The sequence below is a fragment of the Tachysurus vachellii genome, chromosome 24, assembly GCF_030014155.1.
Source record: "Tachysurus vachellii isolate PV-2020 chromosome 24, HZAU_Pvac_v1, whole genome shotgun sequence".
Classification (NCBI taxonomy): Eukaryota; Metazoa; Chordata; class Actinopteri; order Siluriformes; family Bagridae; genus Tachysurus; species Tachysurus vachellii.
This window is the reverse complement of record NC_083483.1, coordinates 1,421,844-1,448,638: the sequence shown is the minus strand read 5'-3', so window position 1 is coordinate 1,448,638 and position 26,795 is coordinate 1,421,844. Positions and strand designations below refer to the sequence as shown.

The 26,795-nt window shown below is 36.3% G+C and overlaps 3 protein-coding genes across 5 annotated transcripts in view; 1 reads left to right on the top strand and 2 right to left on the bottom strand.

Moving 5' to 3' along the window:
* LOC132839729 (interferon-induced protein 44-like) overlaps positions 1-26,795 on the bottom strand; it is a 61,835-nt gene that overhangs the window by 14,502 nt on the left and 20,538 nt on the right. The gene's annotated exons all lie outside the window — the stretch shown is intronic.
* On the bottom strand, positions 1,796-25,907 carry LOC132839611 (interferon-induced protein 44-like). The gene is made up of 2 exons (XM_060860679.1): positions 25,791-25,907; positions 1,796-2,227 (listed from the first exon to the last, which is right to left on the bottom strand). The coding sequence occupies exons 1-2, from the start codon at positions 25,869-25,871 to the stop codon at positions 2,054-2,056; spliced, it is 255 nt and encodes an 84-aa protein (XP_060716662.1). The 5' UTR covers positions 25,872-25,907; the 3' UTR covers positions 1,796-2,053.
* Positions 17,842-21,032, top strand: LOC132839768 (interferon-induced protein 44-like). The gene is made up of 4 exons (XM_060860925.1): positions 17,842-17,991; positions 18,149-18,320; positions 19,409-19,512; positions 19,666-21,032. The coding sequence occupies exons 1-4, from the start codon at positions 17,905-17,907 to the stop codon at positions 19,831-19,833; spliced, it is 531 nt and encodes a 176-aa protein (XP_060716908.1). The 5' UTR covers positions 17,842-17,904; the 3' UTR covers positions 19,834-21,032.

Sequence of the window (26,795 nt, the reverse complement as noted above, 5' to 3'; positions counted from 1 at the left end):
CTGCAGTGATGCGGTCGATATACCGGTCTGTTGTGGTGAAGAAAGAGCTGAGCTGCAAGGCGAAGCTCTCTTTTTACCAGTCGATCTACGTTCCTACCCTCACCTATGGTCATGAGCTTTGACAAGATCCTGGATACAGATGGCTGAAATGAGTTTCTTCCATAGGGTGGCTGGGTGCTCCCTTAGAGATAGGGTGAGGAGCTCAGTCACTCAGGAGGAGCTCAGAGTAGAGCCGCTGCTCCTCCACATCGAGAAGAGTCAGCTAAGGTGGCTCGGGCATCTGTTCCAGATGCCTCCTGGACGCCTCCCTGGGGAGATGTTTCGGGCATGTCCAACTGGGAGGAGGCCCCGGGGAAAACCTAGGACACGCTGGAGGGACTGTGTCTTTCGGCTGGCCTGGAAACACCTCGGTATTCACCCGGAAGAGATGGAGGAAGTGTCGGGGGAGAAGGAAGTCTGGGCGTCCCTGCTTAGACTGCTGCCACCGTGACCCTGTCTCGGATAAGCGGTAGAAGATGGATGGATGGATGGATGGATGGATGGATTAAAATATTCTTGTAGATAGACTTTTTTGTTTCGAGTCATGACTGACTAACTGCTGTCAGATTGTAAATATAACTTCTCCCTACATGCAAATGTATGCTAATAGAGTTATTCATAAAAATGCTATTAGATTCCACTGCTGTGCTGCTGAGACACAGCTGTATGTTTCAGCAGGTTATAGACATCAGTTCTGTAATATGGAGGAATATGTAAAAGACATTAGTCACTTCTTTTGAGTAATCTTGAGCATCTAAACAGCTAAAAGTATCAAAAGTATTTTTAGGACTTTTATTTTCTAATCTGCTCATGTTTTCTTGTGTGGACTTTATAACACCTTTCTGACTGGATGAATCAGTAGGTGCATAAACACGTTCTGATTAGTCCAGAATATCCAGCAGTCAGTGTATAAAAAATACATTCTAAGATCTTATGAAAACATCTCCACCCTGGTAATGAGTGTTTCTAGAGCTTTGTGTCAGATCACATATAAAAGTCACTGATATGCTCATTGTTCTGTGAAGGAACAAAACATCTTGAGATTCCTGTTCATGTTAAAGCAACACCTCATCCACTGAAATGACAGTGAGTGACCCGTGACTGGGGCAGATACATTTTATAAAAGCCTAGAAAATATATTTTTTTTATATTCATGCAAATCTGTGCATTAGCAAATTAAAAACAAAATAATCAAGTGATTGATGTCCATTATCAATCATCTTGATTGATAAGTCCATTAGATAATTACTGACATATTATTTGCACATCCTCCTTGTTTTTATAATCTTCCACATCATATTTTAACTCCTCTGTCAATTTATGGGTTGACTCAGTCCCAAGAATGGAAGATGACGTCTTTGCAAAAATGAAGCGTGTTAGAGATCATGCAAGCCTGCTTGGTAAAATAAATGATTAATTTGAATGTTTTCCTTGTTTCTTCCTGCTCATGCTTTGTCCTGTATCTATTATTGCAGGAATGGTATAACACTTTTAACTGTTTTGAGACCCTCCAAAAACAATTTGGGTCCTATTTTCACTTACTGTACACTTATAGCTCTAAAGAGTCTTTCTTTCGTTTATTTAATAAATAAATTACTTTATTGATATTAATCCACAGTTATTTCTTTCTTAATCTCGCTTAATAATTTCTATTGTTTTGTATGAATGTTTTAGTGTTTTAATGTTAAATATAGGATATAGAATCTTAAATATATAATCAAACATAATTATAACTGAAAACGGTATTTTATTTTATTTAAATAAAAGTACAATGTACAAAGCAAATATCAATAAACACAAACCAGGTATGATTATAGTAGAGACAATGAGCTTAAATGAAAGATTATATGTGAAAAGATTCTTTATGTCTCTTTATGTCTTTATTCTATTATTGCCCTTCATCCTTTGATGCTGTGATCTTTGACATATTGTATAGTTTTTTGCTGATTCATTTTTTTTTCACTATGTTGACTCTTCTCATGAGTGTAAAAGTGAAAAAAAGTCTTCACTCCAGTTATTCAGAAGAGGTTTGGTTTTCCAGCTGATCATTGGCAAGATTCACAATCTGATCAAGTGCCTTGAGGATCAGAAGATCCATGTCATCAATTGTGTCAGTCTCCTCGTGGTAATTCTTCACAGGGAAGATGTGGCTCATTGGAATCCCCAGTGCATTACTGCACTCCTGCATCTGAAAAAAAAACCCAAAAAAAAACAATAGTAACAAACCATTTATTTAAAAGAAATTAATAAATAAGAAAAAGGTCTGTAAGAAAAACATTTTTTTCCACAAGTGAGAACAAATACAGAAGAACAGAACTTTATTTAAATCCTTAAACAGACACCTTGTGAAATAATCTAGCAAGCTTTTTATAGTTGACAGCAGTCACCTCATAATATTTCACAGGAAATATTATTACTTATAAATATTATTATTACTTTTTATATTAATATTTAAAATAAAAAGTTCACTGGACTTGGAATCTTGGAAGCCTTTATGATTTCCAGGAAGAATTTTCAGGAAGTTTATATTAATCAATTATTTTCTGGAGAGCAACATGCTGTGAGATGGACATTTTATATATATATATATATATAAGATAAATAATAGTGGTGCAGTCTAATTGTGTGTTTATATACAGTTATAACATATGTTTTCAATCACACTTTTTACAATCCAGCAAAAATAGAAAGAAGAAGAAATAATCAGAAGTCTTAGTTTACTACAATTTTAAAATATTTACAGTTTTTGTGAAACTAAAACTGACTGAATTAGTAAGAGCATCACAATGTTATTGATTGAGTTTATAAAGCTGGACTTTAGATACTCCTGCTCCAGAGACAAAAAATCCTGACAAACCGAACATTTGGGTAATTAAGCTTGAAGTCCCACATTTTCTGTTCAGTGTCATTGTACTACGTGGTTCTGAAGAGACACCGGCAGCAGACATAAGCACCACGGGCATCACCACAAGGAAGTCCAGCACTGCTGCCGCTCTTTTTCTTTCACTAAGTTGCACTAAATTTTTGACCTTTAATAAAAGAGCACTTTCCCAGATTCTAATAATAATAATACATTTTATTTAAAGGCGCCTTTCTGAACACTCAAGGTCACCGTACAAAAAACAACAAAGACAATCAAAATCGAATAGCTACATTGCGATACAAATTAGACCAGCAGTACAAATTATGGTGTAGAATAAGCTAAACTGAACAGATGAGTTTTAAGCTGAGATTTGAATAATGAAAGAGAAACAATATTACGGAGTTCAGATGGAAGTGAGTTCCAGAGCTGAGGTGCAGAGTAACTGAAAGCTCTATTCCCCATAGTTACAAGACGGACAGAGGGAACAATGAAATGAGTGGAAGAAGAAGATCTCGTAAGAAGAGTACGAGTTTGTTTTGGAGTATGAAGAAGATCAAGAAGATATGAAGGTGCAAGATTGTGGATAGCTTTAAATGTTAGAAGAAGAATTTTATACTTAATACGAAAAATAATGGGAAGCCAATGAAGCTGTTCCAGAACAGGTGTAATATGATGGATAGAGGAAGTACGAGTGATAATGCGGGCAGAAGAATTTTGAACAAGTTGCAGCTTATGAAGGGTTTTGTGAGGAAGCCCAATAAGAAGGGAATTACAGTAGTCAAGCCGGGAGGTTACTAAACTGTGAACAAGAGTGGTGGTTGATTGGATCGTGAGAAAGGAGCGAAGCCTATTGATATTTCGAAGGTGAAAGTATGCAGCCCGAGTAACATTATTTACATGAGAGGTGAAAGAAAGGGTACTATCAAAGATGACACCAAGACTTAACCTGAGATGAGGGAGCTATGAGAGATTCATCAATGGAAATAAGAAAATTTGAGAATTTGTTAAGCACAGATTTTGTGCCTATAATGAGAAATTCTGTTTTATTACTATTTAGTTTAAGAAAATTCTGTGCCTTATGCCTGCTATACCCTGCTATACTGTTTGATACAATATGTATGCACAAACCACCTCTAACACTATATTGTCCAGTGTTTCAAATTCATTGTCTGAGGCTTTGCATGTGCCCAGACTCATTTTTACTTCATGCCATTACTCCATATGCACTTTGTACTTAAAATCTTTCCATTTGCACTTTGTACTTTATTTCCACACGACCTCGTTGTTTAAAACACCACAAACTTCAAACCGACCACCCAATAAAGTACAACTGTACATTTTAGAGTGGCCTTTTATTGTGACCAGGCTAAAGCACACCTGTGCAATAATCATGCTGTCTAATCAGCATCTGATATGACACCTGTGAGGTGGATAGATTATCTTGGCAAAGGAGAAGTGCTCACTAACACAGATTTAGACAGATTTGTGAACAATATATGTGAGAAATAGACCTTTTGCGTACATAGAAAAGTCTTAGATCTTTAAATTCAGCTCATGAAAAATGGTGGCAAAAACAAGTGTTGCGTTTATATTTTTGTTCAGTGTAGATTAAATTGAAAGTGAAAGCTTTACTTCCCTGGACTTTAGCATCCACCTCTTAAAATATAGTTATCAATCTCTTCACATTAATTAATCCGTGTTTTCCAGGAATTCTGTGTGTGCTGCTTTCTCAGCTACTTTTTTACTGCATAATGGTTTAGTGCTGGTCTTGTATTAATATAAAGACCTTAGTACCTACAGCCTACTGTTTATACACTACACTGTATACAGTATTTTACTCTATTAAAATATACCATATACAGTGATGCCTCAAGATACGAGTGCTTTGACATACGAATTTTCTGAGATACGAGCTGTGATTCGACCAAATTTTTGTCTTGATATACGAGCAGATTTTTGAGATACGAGCATCCGAACCGCCGCCGCCGCCGAAACAAAGATCCCCAATAACCACGTGTGCTCTGTTTCCCCACCTCAGCTTCCCTTGTCTCACTCGGTTAAAGCCGCCTTTCCACTGCACATGACAAACAATGGCCGATAAACAGGAAGTCATTCATTTCCTGTGGAGAGTCGCAAAGGCGCTGCGTGAGGTGCCGATCATCTGCGGATCCGTAATTTACGGATCCGTAATTTACGGTTCCGTAATTTACGGATCCGTATTGAGCATTGGATCCGTTAAAAATTTGAACTTGTGCGACTACACCGCATCTGATATGCCGACCGGACAGGTTTTTATTAAAACAACCGGCAAATGTTAGTGAGGAAAGAGTGACAAAAAAGGCAAAAACAAGTGAAGAGAAAAGCGATGAAGAAAATTAAGCAAAATTAATGTAAAGAAAACAAAAATTGTAGCAATTAAGTTTGGTTAGGTTAAGAGAATTTCAGTTCTGTCAGGACCACTTTGTCAAATGAGAATTTATTAGATGATATGCATACAGTTAGTGTTGGCGGTATGATTCTGTTCTGGGCAAGAATCCACGCGCCCGTCCGTGCGCATGCGTGGTCAGAGCGCGAAGAGCAGCGACTAGAAAATAGAATAAACCTCCCGTATAACAGAACCACTAATCATGCATAGTATTAGATTTGCTCGCTTACGCATTTTTGGAAAGTAATAAATGAATGAATGGATAAATAAATAATTAAATAATTAGAGAGAGAGGGGGAGAGAGAGAGAAAAATATGTGGAGATTTATGACGTAAACTGGTACAACGAACACAGGTTCCGGCATGGTGGAGTCGGGGTTGGAGGAGAGAGTTTAGATCACAGCAGCAGCAAAGCGCTAGAGTATATTTTAAATAGTTTATAAATCAGTTGAAGTAATACGTCACTGATGTATTAAGATCTGATATTTTACTCTGGTTTGTCAATGGAGTTAGAGGATGTTTTCTTCATTGCATCAGCAGCGACGTGCACAATCTGATCAAGTGTAATGAAGTGTTGTAAGGCTGAGGATCCATTTGCAGCTTTTATTGAACAAACTTGTAAACAAAAGGCAAAGGTCAATAATGGCAAACACAACAGGGCAGGTGCGGCAAAGTACGTAGTCGGTAATAACAGGCAGAAGGTCAGGGCAGGCGGCAAACAATCAATAAGCAGGAAGACAGAAACAGAATCACAAAACCAGAACTAGAGACAAAACAGGAAAACGCTCAGAATGATCGCAGTAGCAGATCGAGACTTCGCACCGGGGTCAAGGTCATGTTCAGCTTATATAGGCGTGGGAAATGGGGAACAGGTGGTGGTGTAATCAGTCCCGGTGCAAGGATTATCGGAAATGCAGTCCGGAAACAATTAACACTCAGGAGACGGTTCTCTGTGTTGGCGCTCGGGAGGCGAGGTAGGCGCTTCAACCGTGACATCAAGTGCCTTGAGAATCAGAAGATCCATGTCATCATCTGTGTCTATCTCCTCATGGTAGTCCTTCACAGGAAAGATGTGATTCATGGGAATCCCAAGTCGATAACTACACTCCTGCATCTAAAACAAATACAAATGTACATTAATGTACAGAAAACTGCAAGGTTACTTCCTGTCTGTTTGTGTTCCTGTTTCACTTTCTGAAATTCTCAGTCCGACTTCGCCTTCATTCACCTTATCTCACTCCATTCAATATCTCTCCATTCCAATAAACTGCTAAAACACTCTAAACCTGGGTCAACATGGTGGATCATGGCAGTCCTATCCTGAACATGTGGCCATGGGGTAAAACATCATCAACTCTCTTAATGCCAGCTCTTCTCTTCTCCCTTTTGGTGCTAAATTCTTTTTCTTGGCCAAACCGGATTGCTTTCTCCATCCTTGATGGAACAATCGACTCTCACACCGAGAACCAGAGTTTAAATCCTAAACTCGACAAGCAAACACCATCTCACTCCCTTCCTGCACTGTCCATTCCGCATTGCCTTAAATTAAACCCATTTAATTCTCTACAATTGGGTCTGTGTTCTGTTCCCTTCATTCCTGTAGTCATACAGTGATACAGTTCCAGCTACTCCTAGCTATTCTATTGTTAATTCTAACAGTAGAATTACTCATATAATTCACTTGGTTGCCATCAGTATTTTAGGGTAAAAATTTATGCAAAAGAATTCTGCTTAAATAATCAGTTTGACATTCTGTAAATGAAATGTTAGGATGTCAGTTACAGTCTTTCTGTCATGGACTGCTTGGGCAGTTTCCTGACAGACCACCAGGGGGCGATCTGGCAGGGCTTTTTCTATATCACAGTACATTTTGTGTTTCACGTGTGTGTTTGCCCCGCCCGATCCTCATTTCCTCCCCTATATATAACTATTGTGTTGTGCTTGTCTTTTGCTGAGTCTTTGTCTTCTGTTCCCTGTGTGGTGGAAATTTTTACTGAGGAGCTTTTGTGTGACCTCCTGTGTGCGTGACTGGTAGTTGTTTGTGACTAGAAATTGTTATTACCTGAGTTTGTTTTTGTAGAATATGAGAGGGAACGGGGAACTGGAGATGAGTTGGCGAGACTCAGGCTCATAAACAGCTTCTAGCAGACCTTGGTAAGGATAAGATTAGCCAGATCAGGAGATGAGCAGACATTGTGCATCTAAGCAAATGATTGATGATATTGCCATGATGAGTCATGCCTATTAATCTTAATGTACTGAATGATCGGGGCCCAAAACCTGTTTTTTGTGTCCAGTTCATGCTCATGGTTCCGTTTTTCTTGTTTCCATGTCTTTGTGTTCTGTGATTTCTTTTATTTCTATTTCTTCTGTCACTCAGTTGTATTCCTAGTGTTTCCTTTGTGTTGTTCATTAATAAATGCTTGTTGCCCCTGTTGCTTTATCCTGCATGGGTCTGGACTCCCTCATGATTCTGACAGCTCCCTATAAACTATAAACTGTGGAAACTCTCAAGGGTTTCTTATTTACAAGTTAAATATTTTTACAAGGCACTGAACATCTAGCTATGTAATTGTCTTAGATCTTCCTTATGTCATTATTAACCAGTGGGCACAATTTGTCTGGTCTTGTCAACATAAGTATTTGTTGCGAATTGATTAGTCTTTATTGCATTGTACACCTGGAGATTTAAAGCTAGTATAACTTTATAATTTCTACCATTTTATGCAAAACATGCAGATAGCATTTCTGTGGCTAATTTCAGCTTATGCTGAGAAGTTATATACAGGGGAAATGAACAGATAAAAAACGACATATTGAATTTTTCATGTTATCTACCGAATAAAACATTTAATTCAGTTGTACCTCAGTTAATCAAACACATTGGATATGTAATCACCGGAGATGATCACTGGAAATAGATTGGGTCATAAACATATTTCTCTTATATTATTATTTCTCTTATTATATTTCTCTATATTAGGAAGTCCTAAGAGACCATGTATTATTATATTTTCTTTTGTGTTTTGTGTTAACGACTTAATTTTCTCATGATTTCTGCATAAGAACGTGTTCTAGAGGCAGTACAACTGGTGATTGACACAAGTGTCTGACACCTAAGAAGGAGGCTGTGATGTCTGCATCTTTATGATCAAAGACATTATAACAACCCTTCTGTGGTTAATGATGTAGCATGTTCTAATATTCCTTATTGTGCCGGTTTAATTATGACTCCTTATTATCTCAATTAACATATCAAGTTGTAAGTTATGGACTAAAAACTGCAACATACTTCTTTTGTGAAAGTCGCTCTAACTGAAGCTACAAGAGCGCCACAGGTGATTCGTTTTTGAAATGCATTATTAACTGAGTTTATGAAACTGGACTTTCCTGCTCAGACTTCACCAACAAGCAGAATCCTGACAAACCGAGCGTCTGAACTGCTGAGCCTGAACCTCCTCAGTTTCTCTTCAATTATGTCTTTTTGTATATATGTGTAAATATATGTGTAAATATGAAATCTATAAAAAAGTCCTTACGGTTCACAAAAACAGGAAAATGTTTTGTTTGTATGTTTTGTTTTTTAAATACGATTGAAAGATTTAAGGGGGGACACGGTGGCTTAGTGGTTAGCACGTTCGCCTCACACCTCCAGGGTTGGGGGTTCGATTCCCGCCTCCCGGTTGTGTGTGTGGAGTTTGCATGTTCTCCCCGTGCCTCAGGGGTTTCCTCAGGGTACTCCGGTTTCCTCCCCCGGTCCAAAGACATGCATGGTAGGTTGATTGGCATCATAAGTGGTAGAAAATGAGTGAGTGAGTGAGTGAGTGAAAGATTTAAAGCAAAATTGGTTCAAATTAACAACCTGCTCAGAACCTGAATACAGAAACACCAAAACGAGGCTGTGGACTAACAACCAAACTGTGATGTTAATGTACAAAGAACAGAGAACAAAGGAGCTTAAATAAGATGAATAATCACACAGCACAAAAAATGGTCAGTGTAATATTATAAATTCCTGTTCTCTGAAATGGGAACAACAACAAAAGAAGAGTTCAAATAATATTTACAGGGCTGCCCTCTGGTGGTCTGGTAAGGAATTGACTGAGGTAGCCATGACACATGCCAATGTAAAATAAAACAAACAAACTTTTTTCTAGAAGTGTTAAGACACTTAACCCCAATGCATTGTCCTCCATGGCTTATCAAATTCTGAAAGACATCCAAAAGAGTTAGGCTGTAAAATTCTGAGTAATTTCAACAACTCGACAAGCTGTTAGCTGTTTGATTGGTCAGTAATGATCTTTATCCTCTGCAGCCTCTCTATACTTTCTCATTTATACCTTTGGACCTTTTAATATTAATAAAGGGGTTGTCAAACTAGGGGTCATGACCCATGTTGGGTGGCTTAATTTACAAACGTCATCTCAGTAGATATTCACAATTTCTATTTTGTTTCATTTCTTTATTTTACAAGTAAATATTATGAACAACACAACAAGCCACATTTACATGAAGAGTGTTGAGGCTAGTTTAATGGTTTATACTTTTCACTTCCTATGTTTTATCATGTTTATTTGGCCACAAACAGTCAAACTGTGCTTTAATTACAAACATGGCCATACTATTGCTATAGTGAAATACAGGTATATATAAACTTTTAAAGGATGTTTTACACCTGCACTCAACTTACCTTGTTGTGAAGGTTCATTTTCTGGTGTTGAGTTTCTGCTTCCCATTTCATCAAACTGGTTAAATGAACCCTGTTTAAAAATCCTGGTAAAAATAATCAAAAAGTCATTAAACTAAAATGATGGATTATTCAAGAAAATATAAACAGAACTGCACTCCATGGTTCTCCACCTTTGTGTGAAGCAATAGATTATCTCTCATTTACAATTCTGTTGTGCTACTGTAGTGATATGGAATATAATTCTACATTACACAATAAGTTCCAATTCATTCTAATGGTTGAAAATCATTATCTTTAGATTTTCCAGTAGTACAGTCATCATACAGACACATACACACGCTCATATTTACATTAATAAAGTTTTTTACATTCAAGAAAGTTAATTTTGACATAAAATTCTGTTTCGTAAATCTAATCAGATGTTAGTATATCAGAAGTACTCGGCAAATGGTGTGTAGTTACACAGGTCTACTGTTCAGTTCAGCTTTCAGTATTTACAGTTTTATACTTGGCCACAACTTACCAATCAAAACAGCGAAACAGCGTTTCGACTATGTTGCCAATTCATCTGGTATTACTTGATAATAATGAAGAAAATGTATGCAAATACAGGACAATTCAAATACACTTGTCAAACAGACAGATGGATTTGTCTCAGGTTCAGACGTGTATTTTTTAAGAATATATATATCAAATAAGCACATTTTTATATTATTTTACTAATCATTTTTAAACTATAGAGTTGTATTTTGCTCTTTGGGTCAACTAACACCCTGCTTTCTGTTTGTATATAATGTATGGCAGTGGAATACTGACATGTGTAGAAATCTGTGTGTATGTGTGTTTGTGTTTCAGGTTCACGTCCAGTCCCCATGGCTCCCCAACGTCAAGTGTGCAGCAAAGCAGTTCCAGTGAAGAGATCTCGGTCCTGAGGAAGCCTTTAGCAGGTATTAAAGATTTTACACACATCCACACACTTTTAGATTACATATACTCTGATCAATCATAAGACCTTTGAAGATATGCTGTGGTATCTGGCACCAAGGCATTAGCAGCAGATCCTGTAGATCCAAGTCTTGTAAGATGTAAGGTGGAGCCTCCATACAGTAGATTAGACTTGTTTGTTCAGCAGATGTTTGTTCAGATTGAGGTCTGGAGAATTTGGAGGCCAAGTCAGCACCTTGATCAGCATCCTGATTCTTAAACCATTCTTGCAGTGTAGCAGGACACATTATTAGGGAATACTGTTGCAATAAAGGCATGTTCTAGGTATGCAATGTTTAGGTAGGTGTCCCACAGTGCATCCACAGTGCATCCTGGCACCATCTCCTCCCTAAGTAACTGGCCGTCCACATGATGAAAAAGTGGACCTAATCACTTTCTTCTGTTTCTCCATGGTCCAGGTCAGATGCTCTCATGCTTATTGTATGCACTTTCAGCAGTGGACAGGAGTCAGCATGAGCACTCCGAATGGTCTGCGCATAGAACTGACTGTTCAATTGTTGCCTTATATACACACCATGACAGGTGCCATTGTACCAGGATAATCAATGTTATTCACTTAACCTGTCAGTGGTTTTAATATTATGGCTGATCAGAGTATACGTACATACGCACTTTGGGCTTTATTCCAAATTGCTGGCTATTGCTGAAATTATTCAACAGTTAGTTGGGTTATGCACATGTTTTTTTTGATCACATCATTCAGGGTCATGCCATTTTTTTTGGTGCTGTTAAATGTAATGAAATGAACAATAAATTTAAAAATTAAACATGAGAAAAAACGTGTTAACTAGCATAATTATAATAATTGCTGCACTTGCTTAGTTTCAAAATAAAGAATTTCAGATGAAACACCTCATACACAAGCAAACTACTCAGAATGCAAAATGGTGTACTATATCTTTGTGGGTTTTTTTTTAAATCTTACATTTTACTTGTTCGCTATTTGTTCATTAGGTGCTGGCAGCTCAGGGAGTCTGAGCGGCGGCCGCTCTTCAGTCAGTGGTACGGTGGAAAATGCCAATGCTCATCTCGCAAGCTCCCCTGTGCCCGTCCCAATCACTCCAACACATTCCCCAGGGATCAACACACATGGCGTAAATGTGCCTGGGCTACACGCACAAGCCGAGGGGGTAAAGGTGCGACAAGCAGGCTACAAATCCTTTAGAAAAAAATCTACACAGAAATAATGTTTCTAGAATTAAACATTAATGTTTGTGTGTTGTAGTTGCTGGCCACAGTATTGTCTCAGTCTGCCAAAGCGAAAGAACATCTTCTGGAGCAGGACCCCAGTGCAGGTAACCCATAGTCAGGCCCAAACCATTACGCATAATTGTTTTTATTCATCAAATATGCAAGTTTGTAAAAAATCTTCTTGGGTTGTAGTAATAACATTTTGGTGTGTACTGCAGCTTCTTCACAACTTACCCAGAGTGTACCTGGCGGTCCATGTCCAGAAAAGAAAAAAAACATTTGTTGATCCTTTACTACAGAGGAAAGATAGTGCTGCAACAGAAAGCAAGGCAAGTGACGGTCTATGTCTAAAATGATGAGCACAATGAATCAAATGCATTCACTCACTCACTCATTTTCTACCGCTTATCCGAACTACCTCGGGTCACGGGGAGCCTGTGCCTATCTCAGGCGTCATCGGGCATCAAGGCAGGATACACCCTGGACGGAGTGCCAACCCATCGCAGGGCACACACACACACACACTCTCATTCACTCACACACTACGACAATTTTCCAGAGATGCCAATCAACCTACCATGCATGTCTTTGGACCGGGGAGGAAACCGGAGTACTCCACACACACAAGGCGGAGAGGGAATCAAACCCACAACCCTGGAGGTGTGAGGCCAACGTGCTAACCACTAAGCCACCGTGCCCCCCTTTCATGATTACATTTCAGGACTAAATCAAAATTAGATTTGCTGTTCTAGTTACATAATCAAAATATTCTAAAGTAGCTGCAACTGTACTGGAGGGCACAGTTAAAAAATAAATATATTTCAGCTGTTCAGTGTCATTTTGTCATCCCATGCCTGAACAATTCTCCTGGATATTTAAAGATACCACAATAAATCTTGGTTTGATAAGTTAAAGGGTGAGACGTCATTTCAAGAAATAAAAGATTTTCCTTGATTTTACAATACAAGGGCCTGTCAGGACACTGACACCATGGTTCTGTTCGCTCTGCGGCAAATACTCAACTTCACTAATGATTATGTAGAAGACTTAACTAACTAATCTCAGCTTGTAGACTGGTGCAAATAGAGTAAAAAAAAAAGTTTCATACTTGTTTAACATTAGTACTGCTTAGGTGCATGAAAATGATGCTGAGTGACTGCAATGTAAGTAAAGATGATTCAAATAAAAAGTGAATGTGAAATAGTTAGACCAAAAATATAGATAATTAGAAATAATTGTATGCAAAAAAACAGGTGCATTTTTACAAATGTCATTTTACTGTTTAAAGTCGATTAATTGTGGAACTAACTTATGTAATTTGTGATTAACACTGGGGTCAAATTCCTACTTTAAAGTTCAGTAAATCTTTTGCATGTCACCGATGAATAAAAACTTGATTATTTTAATACACTAAGCACAGTTGGTCTATGTATTTTTATATATAAAATGTTCTAAATGACTTCTCTCATTATGCCTTTTTGTTCTTTACAGTTTCCTGCATGTGTGTATTCTGTATCTGTGATCTGGACCTATCTCTGTCCTGCTTTCACTTCTTACCTGATGTGGGAAACTGAAAAAATCTATATTTGTCTCATTACAAACATTAATATTAAGAAACTAAGAATTTATGGAACGTAATTCAATTCCAGAAAAAGAAGCACAACTGTTTGTCAATTGAATAAATTGAGTAAATTTTAAGAGTGAGAGGGATATTTTGTTTTACAGAAACGCTTTGTGTAGGTTGAGGTTTAACTGTGAATGGGATGAACATGTTTCCTAATATTCTTTAACTAAAAAATGCACAATTTCCATCTTCTTATCTATCTATCCATCTAACCATCGATCATCTTCACATCCATTCAGCATCCACAAGCAAGTCATCTGTTCTCTGTAAACGGTAAGAAAGGGGATGATAACCGAGTAAAACGAAAATATATTGAGCGAATTGCATTGAGTCGATTCGCGGACGTCGACACACTAGATGTGTCGATCCCTTCAAAGCTTTATTTTACCTCAGAAAGTCCAGATACCAAAAAAAACAGATTAAGGTCCACCTAAAGTCTACTGACAGTTCCAAAGGGTTTAATAATAAAGTCTACAAATACAAATATTGCAAAAATAAAGTCTATATAAATTTGGCAAATTAACGGAGTTTAGCAAAATAACCTTCCACTTTTAAAAATGTAAATAAATAAATAAATTAATTAATAATAATAATAATAATAATAATAATAATAATAATAATAATAACAATAACAATAATAATAACAATTATTATTGTTATTGTTATTATTATTATAGTTGTCATCATTATTATTATTATTATTATTATTATTATTATTATTTTTATTATTATTTTTATTATTATTATTTCTGGGTCAATTTTTTGTAGATTATAATTATTTATGGAGAACAGCAGATTGGTAAGTAAATGTTGGCATGTATGGTGTAATCAACAAGGAAAAATAGATTGACAGTTTGAATGGGTCACACTACTTAACGTAATCTCCCAGCTTTACCTTTGACTGTTACAATGCAATGAAACTAGAAACTGAACCTTCTGAAGTAATAATGTTACTTCATATCCCCAAAATTACAGTCAAGATTTTGTTTTTTTCATTACTGGTATTAATATTTATGTAACAGTGGAAGGAACCAGATGAAAACATTTTTAAGACACTTTCAGATCAGCAATCCAGAGGTCAGTCATCTAACAGTCTTGGTACATGGACATGTTGGAGGTGGAGCTTCGGGTTTTGTGAATTCAGTAGATACTGTAGTGCCTTCAAACACTGAATTTCAATGAGAGCATCAGCAACACCAAAAAAATTTGCACAAAAACGGTCAATTTACAATTTGATTCTTTTTTCAGACACTCACATAGTTTTGAAGAAATTCAGGCCCAACCCTTTTTACAATATTGCTTCAATTTAATGATGTTTGAAGATATTTGTTTATGCTCTGCTCTTTTAAGATACTACCACAGCATCTCAATGGGGTTGAGGTTTGGACTTATTTCTTCTTTAGACGTTCAGATGTTGTTTTGTGGTGTGTTTGGGATCATTGTTCTGTTGCATGATATAATTTTGACCCAGTCTGATTGTGCTGTCATGAACATAAGCATATGTGTTTACACCACTGAGAATTATAAAGCAACACAAAATGTTTAAATAAAATGTATAAAACAAAGTGATTCATTTTGTGAATGTTATTATAAAGCACAGAGTTTAATTTTATTAACATTTCCATGTTGTCTGTCTGCAGATGCAGTGTTGCAGTCACATACTAGGCAACCCCATGTATCAGATCTTTCCCTTGAAGCACTACTACGAAGAGCTGGATGCCAACGACGACGTGAATGTCCTTATTGTTCATGCAGTGAAACATAGCATTAACAGAGCTGATGATTATGCTAATGTCTTTAGACAATAAATGTGGATAAAGTCCATGTATTGTATATGTAGCTGACGTCTGTCTTTGTAAGAGTGGGGGAACATAAACATTTATAATACTAAATCAGATTTTATTGACCCTGTGCATATCAGATTTAGTAGCTTATTAGAATTTGACTATATCCTGTGTGTCATACAATACCAATATTCTGTAATGATATATTTTCTGTAGCTCCAGAGTCCTGGAGGAACGTTGTTTCATTTCACTACTGCTTCAGTGATATGTGGCTAAAATAACTCCTTGACTTGCCTTGACTTGTGTGTGTGTGTGGTGTGTAGGGGGAACTGCATGTGTGTGTGTGTGTGTGTGTGTGGTATTGAGAGAGAAAGGAGAAGGTGGGAAAAGTGAAAGCAAAAGCAAAAGAAAGAATCCTGCTGAGCTTACGCTTGGTATGTGCCATTTTCTTTCCACGCTATCAAAGAGAAAATTCACTACAGATCATAAATTCATGAAATACTTTTGAACATGTTTTTATTTCAATTTAAGAAAAAGGCATATTTTAGGTTTTTGGAAGAAAATCGACATCAAAGGAGGAAAAAATGGGACGGGGAAATTCAAAACCAGATCCTCCAAAAGGTTAGAACACTTTGTTGGAACGAATCGACCGAGATATAAATAAATAAATAAACAGAAGAAACAAGAAAATGATTTCTGTTTTTTCTCTCAGTTCTGTATTATCAAAAGTGTCCTTATTTTGTGTACAGACTTCGAGCGACCTTGGAGAAACCTAGACTGGAAGTGAGTAATCAACTTAGGAATGTTTTGTTTGATTGAAATCAGGTTTGATATTCCATATATCTAAAGAAATATTACAAATCTGCATAGTTTGCAAGAATATGGACCAAAACTTAAATAAAGAGTTTGATTATATACATTATATACATCATCGTTGTTGTTGTGAAACTACATTAGTTTGGTCAGATGTCACGTCATTAGTTCAGTAGCAGTGATCTGTATGTAATTTAAATGTCAAGGAGAATTCAGCTAATGAAGAAACATTGCAGGTCACTGCAAACACTTTTCTTTATATATATATATATATATATATATATATATATATATATATATATATATATATATACGTATATATATATATATATATACGTATATATATATATATATATATATATATATATATATATATATATATATATATATATATATATATATATATATATATATATATTAGTAATACAGCATGATGTTCAAACATTCAACTGATTATTATAGGTCTTGAGAAAGTTATATTTCCCAGGTTTATTTCCCAGTTTATATTTCTATTTCGAAACTCTCAGTGTGTTTATCCCAAACAGCCCAACCAATCTGAAATCTGAGTTCAGTGAACTTCTTAAATTTATGGAAAACCGCCAAGACATCAGGCAGTTCAGAATACTGCTTCATGGACCAGTCGGAGCTGGGAAGTCCTGCTTTGTAAGCTCAGTGATGAGTGCATACAAGGAAAGAATTGCATTCGGGGCAGCAGAGGGGACATCTTCTGGAAAGAGCTGCACAAAAACAGTAAGAGTTGTTTTTTATTCTCATTACATTCAAGGAACAATGAACAGAATAAGAAAATTAACCAGTCGTTCAAATCTTAAATACTGGAGTCATGTTTTAAATATTATAGTTCTAAGTGCATTGTAAAGGGAGTCTGAAAGGAGTCTGAAAAGGAGTCTGAAAGGAGTCTGAAAGGAAGTTATTTATTTATTTATTTATTCATTCATTCATTCATTCATTCATTTATTATAATATTTATGAATTAATTTATTTATTAATTATATTTCATAACAAATGCTCTACTGTACATAATTCACCCTTTCACTCTGATCACATTCTTAACCACACTGTCATGCTGTGGGTGTCATGGACCGCTGAACAGTTCCCTGTATAAACACCAGAGGGCGTTCGGGCAGGGCTTTGTTTATTGTCTGTGTTCCTATGTGCATCTCTTTAAGATTTGTGTCTGCACATGTATTTGTCTCGCTCTGTCCCACCTCTTTAATCTGTTGATCTTGGCTTTCAGAGTCTCAGGTGTGGCTTCTGCTTGTTTGTATTGAAAACCTGCACTAACACTGGTTCTATTTAGATAAGATTCTACGTCCTGGTCTGGATTGCTTTTGTCAGTCTTTTATTGCACTTTTCTTTTCTTTTCTTTTCTTTTCTTTTCTTTCCACAGAACAAAACTTACAAAATCACTGACAAAGATTCTGTCACCTTGCCGTTTGTCCTCATTGATGTTATGGGTTTGGAAAACCAAGATGAAGATGGAATTCATCCTGATGACATCATTAATGTGCTGCATGGCCGTGTCAAAGAAGGCTATAAAGTAAGAAAGAAAATGAACATGTCTTAATTCAAGATCGTCTGTTTTTTACTCATAATATATTCAGTAAATTATCTACAACTACAGATGCCAAATGATCAGATGATGCAGTCATTTAAAGTATTTTATATCCTTTTACTGTTCTTTTCTTTGTCCTCAGTTTAATCCTGCTTCTCCGCTGACTGATGCTGATCCAAACTACATACATGAACCCAGTCTGAATGACAAAGTTCACTGTTTGGTGAGTGTAGTGAATGCAAAGAGCATCTCCTTAATGGATAAGGAGATGATTCAGAAGATGCAAACTGTCAGAAAATCTGCCCTCAGATTGGGTGAGTTACTAAATGATGTGTTATAATATATGTAAGAATCTTACATTCATTATATTATTATATTCCTTGTTTTTTCTGGATTGATTGTATTCAATAGTTAGTGTATATTTTTTGTAGAAGATATTTGTTTGTTTGTTTGTTTCTATTCTCATAAAATGTAAAAGCTTTCAAGTTTATATAAAAAGGACTGTAGTTGCTTTCAGAAAACTTTTCAGAAAACTAGGGGCCAACTGAAAATAAAGAAGAACATTATTAAAACCTTCATAAATGCATTCATTAAGAATATATTTAATTTCCCACTCAGTATTACTCTCCTGCTGTTTTTGATGCCGCCAAATTTATGAGGTATTTTGGGATTTCAGCTAATTTGTCTGTCTGAAGTTTTCTGGCATGAATGCGTTGTTGAATGTTAGCGCTTTTCACAGATGCATTTAAATAAATAAAAATAAAACATTGCTTAGGTCTGAATCTCTACTTCACACTGAGTGCTGTGAGCTGAGCTGAGCAGCAAACATCATTAGGTCGCTCGATTCAGCTTCTGTTCCATATTTTTATTGCTTTTTTCCTTTTACACATTGTGTTTTGGTTCATATCTTTTCTCTGCTCTGTCTTATCGCTGATCATCATGGTTCAGGATTAATTTCACCTCTTTCCAGTTTAGTTCCTGATTTATTTTATTAAAACTTTCGTATATTGTATTTCCTTGTGAAATTTACACTTTAGCGCCCCCTGTCGAGGCCAACGTGGCAGACTCCCAAGCCCTGTTCCAGGCCGAGGCTAAACCCTGCATGAGATGTGTTCAGTGAAAACATATTTTTCCACAAACTTTTCCTTTACACAAAACGATGCAAGCCGAGTTGCGCAGCAGCCCACAGCACAATGCAAACTTGTTAACACACTTATGTTCCATGCTTTCATGTTTTTACATGTGTTTTTTTTTTTTATTTATGTCTTGTCTTCGCCCACGTCCTGCCACTCATTACTGATCTCCCTTGTGTGTCAGGATTAATCTCACCTCTTCTCTGACTAGTGTCTCTGTATCCTCTGTGCACCCTGACAGCTTTCTTTAACTTATCTGTAAACCCCAGGCATCCCTCATGTGGTTCTGATGACAAAAATTGATGCTGCTGTCTGCCCACTGGTTACACAGGATCTAGCTGAGGTTTACAAAAGCAGGAAAATCAAAGAAAAGGTTTGTACTTCTTACACATATTATCCTACTTTTGTTTAATTTTTTAATTTTTCTTGTAGTCAATACAAATTTGATCCTGTTTTCTGCTGTTATTGTGCAAATAAAAATTTTTGTTAGCATTTTTCTGACTGTTTGTATTTTCTATATGTCTAGATGCAGTTATGTAGCCACCGAGTTGGTCCAGCACTGAAATACATCTTCCCAGTGAGCAACTATTATGAGGAGACTGAAATGGATGACAAAAAAGATGTCCTTATTCTGTCTGCCTTAAAGGCAATTGCAGGATTTGTTAATGATTACTTTGAAGAGGGTAACATCTGAGTATCTGCTAAAAAGTCCATTTGGAAAAAAGAATTGGGATTTAGGTCTTTATTATCATCAAATCTTTATGTAGCTCATATATTAATCATGATTAACTACTTCAACTATAACTACAAACACAAAGTCATAAAATTGTAATTTGTGACTGGGATTACTAGTGTAGACTAATTAAGAGCATATTTAATTGGCTTTTATTAAATTTAAGTCTCGCATCTGCTTATGCTACAGCTCACTGTTATTTTGAATGTTATTCATACATTCAGTGTTTCAGTATTTGAGAAAAATGATATCTTCTATTACATCCTGCTTGATAACCACTTTTTGTGGACATTTAAAAAAAACAATAATAATAATGACTTTATCAGTGATGTCATATTTAACCATGATTAACAATTTTTTATCTACTTTTTTCTCTATAATATTTTGTTTATTTTTTGTAATGGGGTTTAAATCTGTGGTTTTTTTCTTATTCATTATTATAGCATCACCAAAATATGAACAATTGTGCCATTAATGTGTCATTAATGTAAACAAACAAAACAGTAGAAATGTTATAAATAATAATTAGAGTGAAGACCTGCCAACTCCTGTTTGGTACCTGATGTCTCCAGCTCCTTCAGCAGTTCATTTCTACTTGTCTTGAGGTCTATTGAAAAAGGCCCTGGCTCTCAGAGTAGTAAGGTCTTTTACACAGACAAAGGCATCACATCAATTAAGTCAATCTGACTGTTTAAACCTGGTGCATATTAACATCTATTATTATTCCCTGGCGTTAGATTTAAATACAACTAATCTTATTAACAGCTGACAATTTGTATAAACTTAATTAGCTATCTCTGCTAGCTTGCTAGCTATGATTCTGACAGAATCTGAGGCACTGAGGCACTGAGGTAGTGACCGAGCCGGATTTATCTATTAACATGTATTCTATCTTTATATTATTCTTTATAATAACCTTTTGTTCTATGGTTATGTTCTGTTCAGCTGCTTTGAGATGATGTCAATTGTAAAAAGCGCTGTACAAATAAATTTGAATTGAATAGAACATCTGATAGAGTGAAATGGAGCTTATAATTGATTACTTTAAAAGTACTACTGTTGTGAACACATTCTTTTGCAACTGCAAGAAAGCACATTTAACAAAAAGGACTGAACTTAAATAGAACTGAATAAAATAAAAGAATTTTTTCATGTGAAAATTTAATATAGAAATAGTATACTTCTTTATTACATGTATTAAAGGGTGCTGATAGTCCAACCAGTGCCGCCATTCCTCCAGGGCCAACTCGACGGCCAAAAGTTCCCGTTCGTCTAGAGGATATTTTCATTCACCCGGGCTGAGGCGCCTTGAGATGAAAGTACAAGGATGGAGCCGGTTGTCTTTAGCGGATCTCTGAGACAGAATGGCCCCCATGCCGACATCAGATGCATCCATCTCCACAATAAACTGCTGGTCTGGGTCAGGGAGAGCTAGGATGGGAGCTGTCGTGAAAAGGCCCTTGAGTCTGGTGAAAGCTTGCTCAGCTTCAGGATTCCAGCTGAAGGCTTGGAGTGTGGAGGTTAGCCAGTGTAGGGGGCAGCCACAGTGCTGAAGCCCCTGATGAACTTGCAATAGAAATTTGCAAATCCCAGGAAGCGCTGGAGCTGCTTTCTGATATCCGGGGGTGGCCAGTCCCTAACTGCCTTAACCCGGTTGGAGTCCATCTGTATGCTACCGGGCGAGAGAATGAAGCCCAAAAAGGTGGTACTAGTGGTGTGGAATTCACATTTCTTAGCTTTCACATACAGATGATTCTCAAGGAGACATTGGAACATGACTAGAACATGGTTTCTGTGTTCCTCCAGGGAGCGGGAAAAGATCAGAATATCATCCAAGTAAACAATGACAAACTTGATAAAGTCTCATAGGACATCATTAACCAAGGCCTGGAAGACCGCCAGTGCATTGTTCATGCGAAACAGCATGACCAGATATTCATAGTGACCAGAAGGGGTATTCAAAGCCATCTTCCATTCGTCTCCACCCCGGATACGGATAAGGTGGTAGGCATTACGTAAGTTCAATTTGGAGAAAATGGTAGCTCCCTGGAGGAGTTCAAAGGCAGAGGTCAAGAGAGGCAGGGGTACTGGTATTTAATTAATAGCAGTGTTGTAATGTAACGGAGTACAAATACTTCATTACTGTACTTAAGTAGAAATTTCACGTATCTGTACTTTACTTTGCTATTTAAATTTATGTCAACTTTCACTTTTACTCCACTACATTTCCTAGATAAAATGTCTACTTTTACTCTGCTATATTTCCTAGATAAAATGTAGACTTTTACTCCGCTATATTTCCACTAAGCATCGTTACTCGTTGCTACAAAATAAAATGAGAAGAAATGTGTGCGACTGCAATAAGGGAGTTTTGCCGAATCACTGCTCCTAGACTGCATTACGCACGCACTCTCTACGGAGAAGCACAGGGACGCACAGCGTGCACGCGCAGTCAGAGCTGGAGGCGTTTATCTATAACGTTAATCGGCTGAAAGCTGCAAATGCGGCAACCAAAAGCAGTGAAATGTCACTATTCTTATTACCAGAGTTGTAGCACAAACAAAATATAAATGCAAACAAACCATTCAATACTAAATAAAAATAACATTTATTGATTTGGTCTTTGTCTTGTGAATATTTTTTTATTAATGACTGCATTCATTAGACACACTGTAGAGAATGCACACATACTGTACATGAACTGATCTGATTTGAGACTGGCATCATTACATCATGCATAAAATTTTGGTGTCCACTTTTGCCATTTTAAATAATACCATAACTTTTGGCTTACTATGTAGTCATATAATATATAATATTTACATTTACATTTACAGCATTTGGCAGACGCCCTTATCCAGAGCGACGTACATAAGTGCTTAAATCTCTAACATTGAATACATTAATGCTGGATCACTAAGTTACATACTTAAGATACCATGAGTTTAAAACATTTGTTCTTTACTTTACTGTACTTTAAGACTTTTACTTGAGTAATATTCTAAAAGGTAACTTTCACTTCTACCAAAGTCTTTTTCTAGTACAATACTTGTACTTTTACTCAAGTATTGCTTTCTAATACTTTATACAACACTGATTAATAGTGATTAAATAATTTCAGAAACTTTGGTCATTAATGAAATATGATTCATTCTTTGGGCCTAAATGGTTATGTAATAACTGTGAAATAAGATTATAGCTGCTTGTAAATGTTTGCGTTTTGTGTAATGTTATTGATCTTACACTCTAAAAACTGCTGGGTTAAAAACAACCCAATTTGGTTTATTTTGACAACCCAGCGCTGGGTCAAAAAGGGACGTACCCAACGCTGGGTTATTTTAGCACAGCATAGCATAGCACAGCATGCTGGGTTGTGATTTTAACCCAACTATTAGTTAAAAATGACTACACTGCTGGGTTGAATTTAACCCAAAATGGGTCAGAAATTTAACTGATTAAAATAATGAATCTACAGCAATACTTACTTCGGTAATGAATCCCTGCCCACGGGAAACACGGAAGTATATGGAAGCAATTTAGGTGATCTAAATAAAATGTCATCCTTCGTTTTATTAATACACGTTTTCTTATTTTTGTAAAGGGTGTCTAGGCTAAAACAGCAAACCTTAAATCTAATATATAACATGTCTAATATACGGAGCTGATTTCGTCATAACAGCATGTAAATGTATCAAATATCACAGTAAATGCTTCACTGACTGTCAGAAAATTTTACTTTAAGAATACAAATTTAAAATATGAAAACATTTCATAACATTTACATTAACCTCAATATCTGAAGATATAAGAATCATCAGTAAGAATCAATAAATTGCAATGTAATTGTAGTGTTGTATAAGAAAAATAGAAGAATTTAGAATAATGAACATGCATCAAACTGACTGCAGTCAGGAAAATTTACTTCCAATTAAATACGTGTGAAATATGAAAACATTTCATGTAACAGTGAACAAGTAAAGAACACCTAATCCAATGAAGCAGTAAGGTCACAGTAATAATAATAAAATTTTACAGTTTGTCTGCAAAAATGAATGCTGGCAGAACTCTTACTGCTGGTGTCTCCTCCCCAGGAAGTCCATACACCACAGTCTGTAGAAACTGCCACACCAGGGAACACTGCTTGCTGCCATCAACTAATTACATAGAAAATATTAATGTCAGTCAAAAGGAATTTTATCCAAGAATTGCTCCTAAATTATCCAAATTATTCTGGGTGTGTCACAAATAAAATGGTCTTAAGTAAATACTACAAAAACAGTCAATAACTTTTCATATAAAAAAAATCATAAAAATTATACAAAAAGACATTTCCCCCAAATAAGTGTTGTAGTAAAACTATCAGTGATGTGTGAGCTGGTGATAGTACAGTGTATTACATTGAAGTTATTGACTGTTTTTGTAGTATTCACTTTTCGGGTTTTGCACTTTGCAGACGGTCTCTCAGTCGTCTGCACATAGAGACTTATGTATTTTGTCCACAGCGGAGGAAAGCTGATATTGAGGAAAATTGGGTTGTAGCTGCGTCTCTACATTACTACGATAGAAAAGAGGTGTTATTTGTGTAGTAACAGCGTTTAGCTCAGGAGTTATTGACTCAGGAAACTCCAATCTGTGAATATGTGACCAACTTTACTTAAGTCTAACAAAATACGTTACCATCAAGTAAACTCCGCCGTATCAAAACCGTATCTAACACAAAATCATTTATAATAAAGTAGATTTAACACGTACACAAGTAATATATAAAAAGCATTTACCCTATTTCCTTCCAAGCTCCGATGAAGATGCCACACGCGCTCTCCTGTTCACCGTTCTGGGATCTGTCGTGAGTTGGAGCACGGCTGTCACGGCCGCGAGGTAGTCTCACTTTAACTGACTGAAAGCCTAAATTGCGCTTATAACATTAGTTTATACAGTAAAGCAGATTTTTTATGGCTATGAACATCGTTAAATACATATTGAATAACAGACGTTTCAGACAGAATTTCACTCGCTTTTATCTGAAGACGCAAAGAAGATGGCGGCTTCGCGCACTGGTGTCGTCCGATTTTCACGTTGACATGTGCATGCTCTCTTTAACGTCCGTGTTCCCAACCCAGCACCACTGGGTTATAGCTCCAGACAATTTTCAACCCAAACCTGGGTTAAAACAGCCCAAAGTCCTACCAAACGGCCTCAACCCAGCATTTGGGTTGAAAAAACAACCCAGCGTTTTTTAGAGTGTAAATATAAGTAGGATCAAACATAATTATAACTGAAAATTGTATTTTATAAAAGTACAATGTACAGAGCAAATATCAATAAACACAAACCAGGTATGATTAAAGTAGAGGAAATAAGATTATCTGTGAAAAGATTCTTTATGTCTCTCTATTATTTCCCATCATCCTTTGCTGTGATCTTTGACGTATTGTATAGTTTTTTGCTGATTCATTTTTTTTTCACTAAAAGGTCTGTAAGAAAAAGATGATTTTTTTTCCACAAATGAGAACAAATACAGAAGAACAGAACTTTATTTAAATCCTTAAACAGACACCTTGTGAAATAATCTAGCAAGCTTTTTATAGTTGACAGCAGTCACCTCATAATATTTCACAGGAAATATTATTACTTATAAATATTATTATTACTTTATATATTAATATTTAAAATAAAAAGTTCACTGGACTTGGAATCTTGGAAGCCTTTATGATTTACAGGAAGTTTTTTCAGGAAGTTTATATTAATCAATTATTTTCTGGAGAGCAAAATGCTGTGAGATGGACATTTTATAAATATATAAGATAAATAATGGTGCAGTCTAATTGTGTGTTTATATACAATTAGAACATATCTTTTCAATCCCACTTTTTGTAATCAGTTACAGTGCTAGTATACAACTTTAAGAACACAATTACCTTTTCTTTAATCTTCTTACTGGTGTACACCTTTCTTATGTCCTTTTTAACCAGTGGGCAAATTTCATCAACTTTTGTCATGATTATTACTTGAGGCAAATCTGCAAAGTAGGATGAAGATCACTCCACAGTGTTAACACTTTGTGTTAATCTATTAATCTATTATATAATCTATTATTAATAATCTATTATTATATGCATTTTAGACTGTTTTTGCTACAAAAGACATTAAAAATGCAATAGCAATCTTTTATCCTGATTATCCAGTGACCAACTAGACTGAAGGTCTGAGGACTGAGTTCACATGACTGAGACTGACAAGTCAGACATTCTGATAATAGTCTTACCTCATCACAAAAAAACTTTACCAGTGATACATATAATAATGTACTAGCCAAAGAACTCTAGTGTCCTTCCTCAATGACTATCGTCCCATTGCAAATACACCCATTGTAATGAAGTGTTTTCGAGAAGCTCATGAGTCACATCAAGACCGTGCTGCCAAATTCACTGGACCCCATACAGTTTGCATGTCGTTTAAACCACTCTACAGACGATGCCATTGCCACGACCCTCCATCTGGCCTTCACACATCTGTACAAAATGTACACTTACGTACAAATGCTGTTCAGACTTCACTTCAGCATTCAACAGAATCATCTTCAGCACCTTATCGAAAAGCTGTGCCTGCTGGGTCTGAATACCTCCCTTTGCAACTGGTTCTTCTCAGGTTCAGCAACTGCCGATTACCAAGATGGCTGTGGAAAGGCTGGAAAAGGCTAATCGGTTCCGTACAAAATTACCATAAATAACCAACAACAGAAATCACATAGGGGGACACAACACTTGTGTTGGTTTTACTTTACTGTGCTGTACAATGCAAATCTTATATACAATAATATATACAATTATATGCAAAATGCTTTAGAACCACTACGACAGATGGGACTGGACAATGGTGGAGCCAAAGAAAAGAAACAAACAGAAAATCAAAACCTGCTTACC

What these genes read in the sequence shown, in the direction of transcription:
- LOC132839768 (XM_060860925.1), top strand. Translation starts at nt 17,905, where the DNA reads ATGGGTTTGGAAAACCAAGATGAAGATGGAATTCATCCTGATGACATC. An exon ending in AAAATCTGCCCTCAGATTGG is followed by an intron (nt 18,321 to 19,408) that starts GTGAGTTACTAA and finishes TGTAAACCCCAG; the next exon opens with GCATCCCTCATGTGGTTCTG. An exon ending in GCAGGAAAATCAAAGAAAAG is followed by an intron (nt 19,513 to 19,665) that starts GTTTGTACTTCT and finishes CTATATGTCTAG; the next exon opens with ATGCAGTTATGTAGCCACCG.
- LOC132839611 (XM_060860679.1), bottom strand. Translation starts at nt 25,871, where the DNA reads ATGACAAAAGTTGATGAAATTTGCCCACTGGTTAAAAAGGACATAAGA. An exon ending in GTAAGAAGATTAAAGAAAAG is followed by an intron (nt 2,228 to 25,790) that starts GTAATTGTGTTC and finishes TTTTTTTTTCAG; the next exon opens with ATGCAGGAGTGCAGTAATGC.